General features: G+C 30.6%; 1 protein-coding gene across 1 annotated transcript in view; it reads right to left on the bottom strand.

Moving 5' to 3' along the window:
• Positions 1 to 7,208: 7,208 nt before the first annotated feature.
• The window catches only part of LOC108742224 (TRPL translocation defect protein 14-like), a 37,096-nt gene continuing 33,816 nt past the window's right edge, over positions 7,209 to 10,488 (bottom strand). Inside the window, exons 6-9 of the mRNA XM_018477312.2 lie at positions 9,740 to 10,073; positions 8,700 to 8,907; positions 8,089 to 8,288; positions 7,209 to 8,031 (exon numbers count right to left, since the gene is read on the bottom strand). Coding sequence (XP_018332814.2) covers positions 7,904 to 8,031; positions 8,089 to 8,288; positions 8,700 to 8,907; positions 9,740 to 10,073 — 870 coding nt within the window. The 3' untranslated portion in view covers positions 7,209 to 7,903. The remainder of the gene's footprint in view (positions 8,032 to 8,088; positions 8,289 to 8,699; positions 8,908 to 9,739; positions 10,074 to 10,488) is intronic.

Here is a 10,488-nt window from a genome sequence, read left to right as displayed (position 1 = left end):
GATAGCATAATTATAAAGATAAACGCAAAAGCAAAAGCGTTATCTTCCCAAACAAAGTATTTCAATTTGTTTAACTTTACAGTTAATTAAATATTTTATTTAAATTAAAGCGAGTCTGAAAGTATAATAACAAGTGTATTATTTCCTGTATTTTTTTTAAAACTAAAGACAACAACATCAATTGGACACATTCTATTCGTTCTGGGTGAAATTTCGTTTGTACGGTATTGTCCTTGTGTCCTTTTTTACTAAGAAAAAGTTACTTATGTCATATGAAATTTAGTTAATTTCCCTATTATTAGAACATCCGAAGTCCTTAACTATTTGTGAGCACAGCTAAGTCTGCTCTACGTATACTCCCCTTGGCTCCTGAATCTCCATCTGATATATCTCTGATTAGCTCTTCATGCCTGAGAAGGGGTGTTCTATCAACCTATTTCGCCTATTTCTTATTGACTACCAAAGAGTCCTCTGTTCTCCTGTTTACCTCAAATTAGTTAGGAAAAATTGTTGCTGCTGTCACACCCCCGCCGGGAATCGAACCCGGGACCTTTGGCTTTACGCACCAATGCTCTGACCAACTAAGCTACGAGAGATGACAACAGCAACCACGATAAACCTCGTTAACCTAGTAGGCCAGGTGTGTTCGATTCCCGGCGGGGGATGACAACAGTAACAAAAATATTTTCCTCATTAATTTGAGGAAATTTGTAGTGGTTCAAAATCGAAAAGTGATTTCAAGTTGATGTTGCATATTAACATTGACCACTATTAGAAATTACTACAACAACGTCTTATTATTCATTAATTTTCTTGTGAGAGTATTAGTTTTTTTTTAGTTCGTAAGTGCCACATTTCTTTTTTGTTTATTTTTTTTTGTCATTGGGTTGTTAAGCCTGTAAAGAATATAAAAATAAAAAGGAAATGTTGAATTCCACCAAAATATTAGTTACCTCGATTGAATAAAATTCCTCGGCACCGTTAGCTGCAGAAACCATGTGGATTATCTGATTGTATCTGTTATCCCTCAGTTCGATGTTGTTCCAGTTATTTTCTTTCATTATCTTTTCCCATTTCACTTTCGATATAAAGGCTGATGCATCCATAGCACCTCTGTCACAAATAACTAGACAATTTCGTCTGCAAGTTCTTGCCAATTCGAAAAATGTATTTTCGATCTGCAGCATCGTTTTCAGCAGGTTTTCTTGAAATTTTGTAGCTGAAAATTAACATAAATAATATGTGAACTGTAGAAGTATGTACAAATACTACAGGATGACAGCACATAAATTTTGCATGTATTACGAAATGAAACAATTGTTTAATTTTTCATATAAATACTACGCTGTGCCAAAAAACTCGATATTTTTTTTCTTGCTCTCCGCTCAAAATATGTCTAAACAAATATCCTGTTAAAAGCGGAGCTCATAATTTCAATTTTAAGAGGTCCATCATCGAATCTGAAATTTTGCCGTTTAAAAAACACAGAAAAATGATTTTTTTTACCGTATTTATTCTTGCAACCCAGGTAGAATTTTTTGTTCTATAAAATCCATGGCTATATCTTATAGTACACTAAATTTGGAACAAAAAACCTCATTGAGCCGAATTTCCATTTTCATTATTTTTTATTGGATTTTTGTGCAAACATCAATACATATTTTACTTACAAAAAGTTAATAATACAAAAATAATGACTTTACACGCCTGTAACTTTTCAAGTATTGACGATACAAAAAAAAATTATACAACTTTTTTGTAGGACATCAAATAAGCTACAAAATTGCTATTTAACTTTTTCGTCTAACTTTACTAATTTAGCTGGAAGAAGCAAAAAACGGAAAATTTTGATTTCAAAGCTCTGTAAAAAAATCAAATAATGAAAATGGAAATTCGGCTCAATGAGATTTTTTGTTCCAAATTTAGTGTACTATAAGATATAGCCATGGATTTTATAGAAAAAAAATTTCTTCCTGGGTTGCAAGAATAAATACGGTAAAAAAATAATTTTTCTGTGTTTTTTAAACGGTAAAATTTCAGATTCGATGATGGACCTCTTAAAATTGAAATTATGAGCTCCGCTTCTAACAGGATATTTGTTTAGACATATTTTACGATATTTTGAGCGGAGAGCAAGAAAAAAAATATCGAGTTTTTTTGGCACAGCCTAATAAATACTAAAACATTGGTTAAATGAAGAATGTTTATATTCTAGTAAAAGGTACAGTATCATCATCTATATGTTATACTTTTACATAATCCATTCTTAGCCACACTACTCCAAGCAATATAATTTTACAATACTCGTGTTCCACAAACAACTAAAATTCGTAATTTTTAAAACGCCAGTACATTTTAGCAAATTGTAAATTATCTATACTTAATTACTTGGCAACTTACAGTACCTAATAAATTTCTTAATTTATACTCGATTAGATTAGCTGATTACATGGTTATTTTCATTTCCTCACCCTCAGTTCCACTTTTTAATGCTCTTGATACACATCGTTTACAAGTATGAATTTCATTTTCAAATTCAAGAACTTGGGCTGCTATAAATATTGTGGTATTAAAAACATAATCTCGATTGAATGAAAGTGGTTAATAAACATCATTTTTCAGATAGAATTATAAAATCTGTGCAATTACATTCAAAACTCACGTCTATACCTTTTAAAACGTAGAGCAGTGTTAAAATTAAATAAATGAATGTATCCATCAGCCTTTTTTCTTTGATTGTGACAAAAATTTTATTTCAATTCATTTTAAATTTTGTTGAGGTTGACATCAAAAAATAACAGAGATTTCGATGAAAGTAAAAATCACAAAATTTCGCGACCATTAGGAGAATGGTTTAATTCGTCATTAAATTAAATTAAAATTACATTGTCATTACAAAAATTAAAATGCTTCCTTTTATCAGCATTGCATAAAGATAAGACGCCATAAACAAATAAGAATGGGCGAAGATTCGAAGTAGGACCACCAATCGATGGCCCAATTGTTGATGTACTAAGCCTACTAGAATGTGTTGAAACAAAATCAATGCGTACAATTTTGTGTAAAGTTGAAAAAAAATTACAAATTATGTCGAAATCTACGATTTTGATTTTTCGGATCCATTACAGAAAAGGTCTTTATGACTGGCAAGTTAAAAAATTGTACCAGTTGCTCTGGTTGGTGATTATACTTGAGTAATATTTATTTTTCTGCAAAAATTAGAAGATTCTGATTTGATCAAATATGAAAATCCTACTTGTCCATGTTTTAAAGCAGAGCGCGTATTCACGAATGCCCAAAATAGCTGATAATGCTCACTCGCTCTCATACGGTGTTAAAGTTAAAGAGATTTTAAGAAAATATGTAGGTACCAATATATACGTAATCATAGGGAGTAAGAGCTTTGCTTGCTTTGCTTACTTTGCTGACGAGGGGGTTAAAATTCCTAAATTTTGCTCATGGGCAAAATTTTGTCCATATGATGCAAGATTTGTAAATTACAACAGAATACAGTAGGGCCTCCATAACCCGAACTCCCGCTTATCCGAATGCTTTTATAATCTGAACGACCTATCCTCTCTGCCCATATCAGCGAAGAAAAGGCGTCCCTTCGTCAGGTGATATAGTAATAGAAAAAGCCAAAATTTTCAATGAAAGATTTGGAAAAGGAGAGCTTATTGCTAGTAAAGGATGGTTAGACAAGTTCAAGAAAAGGCATGGTATATTTAGTGGTGAGGAATTGTCGAATATCGAAGAAGCTGTGAACCCATCTCAGCAGAAATTCATGGACATAAATAGGGAGAAAGTCTTGATTGCAGACCAAATTTATAACGCGATTTATAGGCTTTTATTGGATAGTAATACCGGATAAGACATTGGTTTCTGGGAGAGAAAATAGTGCACTAGGTCCAAATGTATCGACAGGGAGGATCATTTTTACGCCATCTTCGAATGCAAGCAGAACAGACAAATTGCCTCTGCTGGTTGTAGGTGAAGCACAAAGGAAACGTACATTATACAAGTCGAGAAAGTGCTTGGTTTACAAAAGCAATATTTTAGAGGCTGAAGGGGCATTTTATTCCCGAAGTCAAGATATATTTATCAGAAAAGAACCTAGCAATTTTAATTGTCGACTAACGCATCTTCTGTAATCAAAACGCTCCACAGATCCGAATAGGGTATAAATTTTGAGTCTTCGGATTATCGAGGTCCTACTATAATTATAATTTTAATTCAAAATGTAGTAGGAATAAACGTAAAATTAAGCATAGATAGATGCTTTTCACAGATTTTTAACAACACAAAAATCTTGGAATTTTTACGAACCAAGACGTACGTGGTAAAAATTATTAAAAATTGGTACAAATACCATTAAATTGGGACATGTAACATTATTGCGAGGCGGATCTGATTCTATCTAATACCGAAAAAAAACTTTTGCCACCCCTACATTTACGCCGTCTAAGGCCCATGGCCCTCGGTCTGGTCTAGTCCTTTCTGTTAACTTTCCCAATGCATTTGAATAAGAAAATCACAGCAGTAATTTTTTTTGTGCGGTTTAGATACCAATAACGTCCTGAGAGTCTGATCGTCTTAAAGTTAATATTTTAGAAAAAACTTTACCTTCATTTTCTATTTTTTCTTCTTTTGACCAGAAGAAGCATTTTATCAAGTTTATAAATTTTACAAATTGTACAAATGTTGTTCTTATTAATTTTTGCTTACAAAAGCCTAATGTGATAATAATTTAAAATGAATAACTAAATTTTAGTTAGGAGGATGTAATTTTTTTCAGTTTTTTGGCTCAATATGCTGATCGTATACATAACTTGTTTGTTGAGATGTAAACTTAATTGACCGATAAAGTGATATAACGCTTTTGTGGTTCAGTAGATAACTTATAAAAAGTCAAAATAACATAATTTAATCGTAAGTTAGACGCTTGTCTGCAGGCAATTGTAAATCCAGAGAACAGGAAAAGCGTAGATTACATCATTGTGTTCTTTACTTTATAGATTTCAAAACGGAATTATCTGAATAAGTAGGAAATTTAATTTACAATGTTCTGAATGTATATTTACATATTAACAAATGCATTGGTGCCTATAAATAATAAAAACTAAAACATGAGGTAAATTAACTTTCGAATAAAAAATATTGTTTTTAGCAGATGTAAAATCATTAAATAGACCGTACTATTCGATATCTCGTCAAAAGTTGCGTTAAAACATGAGTAACTTAAATTGAATAAAACGGTTATAAAAATCGAACTTTGGTATTTTAAAAATAAACGTTCGATAAGAACTTGTCTGAAATTTGAAAACTATAGTAGAGATTCTGTGCCACTAATAAACAATAAATACATTAATATTCTTGTCCGTATGCAAGACAATTACTGTAGTTTCATAGACCACAGAAAAAAAACCCGGAAGACAACATCAAATCGATGAAGACAATTAATTTGCTTCACCTGAAAAATGCTTTTTGATATAAACAAAAACATGCACCGTAGATCTATAATTTTTTATTAAAATTCTCCATAAAATAAAATAATATTGATAGAATGCAGGAAAGTAAAGGCAAAAGATCTAGAATTCCGTCAGAAGTACTTCTTTTGCAACATGTGTGTGGTAATTTTAGAGTTATGATATACTTATTAAATCCGTGAGAATGCCGAAGACTTAAAATTCCATTTTTCCCTCTCTAGGTATTAGGAAAGAAAAACCACCAAATAGCATCAGTGTTTCACTTTTAGTGCAAGGTAAATTGGTTGGAATTAAAATTTCCAATACATCTTGAGGATGTTCTACACTAAGGGCGAAACGTAGATGTTATTTGCAACAATAAAATACTTATTGTTAGTGTACCTAATTGGTTTTAATTAATAAAATTATTTTTCGAAGCTAGGGAGGGGACTGGAATTAAATACAGATGAGACAAAAATTTTAAGGGGAAAAATCAGGAAAAACAAAGAAGAAATTAGAATTCTAGTGGAAAGGAAAACTTATCGAAGAAGTTACAGTATTCTACGATTCGTATTTCAAAAAAAAAATAATGGAGTAGATAAGCAAATAAAAAGCTTAGGAAGAAAGCGATACGGGTAATGGGAAAGGTATAGGGAATAGGAGAAAGAAATCATAAACAGAGTTGAATGTTCTTATTCTAGATTTTGGTAGAGAAAGTGAATTTATTGAAGTTGTTTAATTACTATAAATTTATATTTCGAAATGTGGTGTTACACGCGAATGATGAGGATATCGTGGATAGAGAAGGTTAAAAATGAAGAGGTATTAGAAAGAATAGGAGAACAGAGGACTCTATGAAAGTCAATAACAAATAGGCGAGATGGGTTAGTAGAACACCTTCTCAGGCATAAAGGTCTAATCAGAGACATATTAGAGGACGAAGCGGAACTTAGGAGGGGAAGAGGTAGACTTAGATTAGATTACTGTTCGCACATAGTTAAAGATGTGGGTTGTTCTAGTTTTAGGGAAATGCGAAGATTAGCTCAAGATAGGAAAGAGTGGAGGTGCATGTCCAACCAGTTTCAAGACTGACGACCTTATGATGATGAAATTTATATTGTTGGGGACCATAGGCAAGTGTCTACCTAGCATACTGCAGTACAATTTCAACAACAAATTACATATTTTGATCTTTCCAAAATTAAATAAGTTCTTCACAAAGTCAAAGATATTCTTAGGTTTCTGATACTATATTAACTTCATGCATGCGAATAAGCAATTCACCAACATGGCTGATATTCAGTAAATATATTTAGGTACGGCTAATGTAATACGTTTTCTACGTTTTAACAAATTTTCGCCTTTCATATCCTTGAAAAAGAACAGAATGTTTTTCATAGTCATACATCAATTAATTATTTCATCTACATAATGTACGTACATATATGATTGTACGGACTTATATTGCTAATGAACTTTGATTGCAATGCATATACTTTAATTTGCACCACTCAATACAATCATCATATCGTTGTTCGGTGATAATACATATACTAAATTAAATACTGAACATTACACTTTTATTCTTCTTCCATTTCCAATCATTCTACATTTTAAATCTGAATTATTTAAATATTCAGCAATTGTTCTGTAATTTATCATAAGAAAGGGAAAAAAATTAAGTACTCCTGTTACATTAAAAANTTTATTTATTAGGAATAAGTGTTTGAAACACTTGAGGGATTTTCTGGACATTTTATTAAAATTACATTTGAAAATTACAATTACCTGAAAGTAAACAAAATATACAGAAATTGACTGATCTCAAATTTTCACATAAAATTACATGATCAATTCTTATTTATATAATGCAAATGGCAAATAAATAAGCTCCATTATTAAACAAATGTGGCAGTTAAATAAACTAGCCTTTAATTTTTTGCAGTGTATGAAAATTGTGAGTGTTTAAGTACAAGAAAGATAATGAAGTTAATAGTTTTTCCGACTTTGAAACGGTAAATTCAGGTACGTCAGAGTTAATTCTGGCTGTTAGTTATTATAAAAATATTATACTTTGGAAAATACTGCCAAACCCTTAGAAGATCGAATAATTAAATATAACAGATTCTAATAGCACCGGTCACTACATGTAACTATAAGCCTTTCTACATAAGATAATGCTGTTTGAAAATAAAAATGTAAGGCAGAGTGATATACAAAAACAATTTACTACGAAGGAAAAATTTCCTATTAGATAATACCTAAGTGAATAAAATATTTTCCCTTTCTTTTCTATGTTCAGCTAGTGTTTTAAGTTCTAAGGGTGATAGTAATACATATAATTATATAATATAATACATAACTAGCAGAAATAAATAGCAATAATAATCACAATGATAAACGTAATTTTTCTAAATTGGTAAACATTAAGTTGACTTCTAAGCTTTGATGTTACACAGTCGATTTTTGGTTATTTTTTCCGTATCAGTCGAAATAACTTTGTCTTGATCGGCTTTTTTATCGAGACTATTTCCCATTAATCCATTGCAGGGTAATTCTTGGGAACCTAAAGATACGATATAAAGAAATTCTATCAAATAGATGTAAAATATTATTTTTATACTTTTAACTGTGTAGGTACCAATTACAGAACTGGCGAATTTTTTGGATGTTTTCCAATCTTCTCGTAAAGACAAGTTATACATGGAATAGTCGGGGTTTCCCGTAACGTCTTTGACAATATTCAGGAACTTTGGCAATCGCTCCTGCATTATCGCCTCGTCTAAAGCTGTGTATGTTTCCAGAAATATAAGACCTTTACATCTGTAAAAGGATTTAAATAAATGAAAGTGACTTAATTAATAAAGGATTAGGGGCGATAAGAGTATGAAGATCCTATTAATTCATAACATTTAAGATCATTCCAATACTTAAACACAATTATTCGGTAGCATTGTCTATTTTTGACATGTTTGTCCACCTTTTTAATTTTCATAACGAATAAAATGAGCTACCATTTTTTTTTTACTTTACAGATTCTTGTGCAGGTGTCTAATAAAACCATATTTCAGAATCTAACTGATACCTTCACTAACTTAGTAGAAATATAGTGGAAAAAAAATAAGAAAAATGCTAAAAATAGTCTACTAAAACAATTATCTTTAACTTTTGGAGTGATCCTAATGTTAATTATTAGAATAAATATAATTTAAATAGAACCATAAATTGGTTTACCTAGGATGTGTGGGTTCTTGGTATATATCAAGTTGGAAATACTGATTGTTTATCAAAAAGCATCTACGTTTTTTGAAAATTGTAAAATGCGACTTGTCTCTCTGGGCTAACAAGTTGATATAATCACGATGAGTTATTTGCGTCTTAACTTCAATTACTTGGCCATATTTAACGGGACGCCTCACAGTATGGATATAGCTAAAGTAACCTGCAAATATGCTTATTTAATTTAATAAACAATTAAAGAAGTATATATTTTACTTTGGGAGTTTTTAATCTCATTACGTTTAGTAATTTTATTCCCCCTTTGCTAAATCATAAATATAAGCCACATTTTCCTTTTTAGACTTTCGAAATGACGTGTAATAACTAGCGTTGTTATTTGGAATCACATCAAATAAAAGCACATAAAAGGAAAAAATACCATAGAAATTAGCAAATAATCCAATATTGTAAATATGTTTCAGCAATTTCGTAAATAATGTACATCTTATTAATTTAAGGATTGGTCTTAAGTTTTTTTTTATCTCAATAAACACAAAGATAAATCAAAATGATGACAAGAATAAGTGACTTCTCCACATTTGTATTGGTACAAAGTAATAAAAATGAATTGTATGCCCTCAAATTTTTTGGACTAAATGGTTAGTATGCAACAGAAAATTAGTAAAAATAAACCACAAATTATTTTTAGATAAGAATGTATTTAATGGACGGCCACCATATGTATAAATACACTTTTGGCACAACCACGACAACAACTTCATAGAAACAATAAGTAAATGTATAAATATAAAATTTTCAACAATACTTACAATACTGAAATATATATTAAAGTGTAATATAAGGAAATTTACGAATAAAAAAAAATCGAAGTGAAATTAGAATTTATTTCCCCATTAAAAAAGTGGAAACAATGTTAAGAGTACAAGACTGAGACAAATGAATTTATATGAGCAGTGATAAATAAATAGTGCAATAAAAATGAAAAATAGACTGTGTTATTTATAATACCCTTATTTTTTGTTCTTTCTTCTTACCTTTTTGACCCCGCTTTCTTAACCTGACTTGGATGGGAGGCTCAGATATAAGGTAGTTATGTACAACTTCAAAATCTTGGAAGGGTGGAAAAGCAGAATCGGCGGGTAAAGGACCCTTTACCAGGAATTTGAGTTTTCGAGAATTGGTTAGTAATCGATCACCAGTATCGATTCCTATTTTTTGGCAAACCGCTCCAATCATTCTTCGTATTTTGCCTTCAAAATCGGTAGAGTTATCGATAACATCAAAATATGGATGACCAATCCAAGCTGCTGCCGCATTATAATCTAATTCACGAGCCAATTCCACCCCTTCGGAACGACAAATATGATCCTAGAAAAAGGATTTATGTTAAAATATCATATTTTAGAAATTTGTGGATATAAAAATTCATTCATATTAGACGTTTGTAAAAATTTAAGTTCAAGAGAAATATCTTAAACTGCATTATATGTATATATTTTTTAAACAGAAAGCTACATATTAAGAAGTATTTTGCATCATTTCCCATTTCTTATATTATTTATTGATAATAAATAAAATAGAAAATTTTAGTTTTATAAAAATTCCATTTTGTAGTTATTATATGCCATATTATTAATTATAATTTATTTGTGGATATTTTCTTAAAATTTTATCATTAATATGCAACATCAACTTGAAATCACTTTTCGATTTCGAACCACTACAAATTTCCTCAAATTAATGAGGAAAATATATTTGTTGCTGCTGTCACACCCCCCCCCCC

This window comes from Agrilus planipennis, unplaced genomic scaffold (genome assembly GCF_000699045.2).
Source record: "Agrilus planipennis isolate EAB-ADULT unplaced genomic scaffold, Apla_2.0 scaffold313, whole genome shotgun sequence".
Classification (NCBI taxonomy): domain Eukaryota; kingdom Metazoa; phylum Arthropoda; class Insecta; order Coleoptera; family Buprestidae; genus Agrilus; species Agrilus planipennis.
This window is presented reverse-complemented; position numbering and strand designations above follow the sequence as displayed.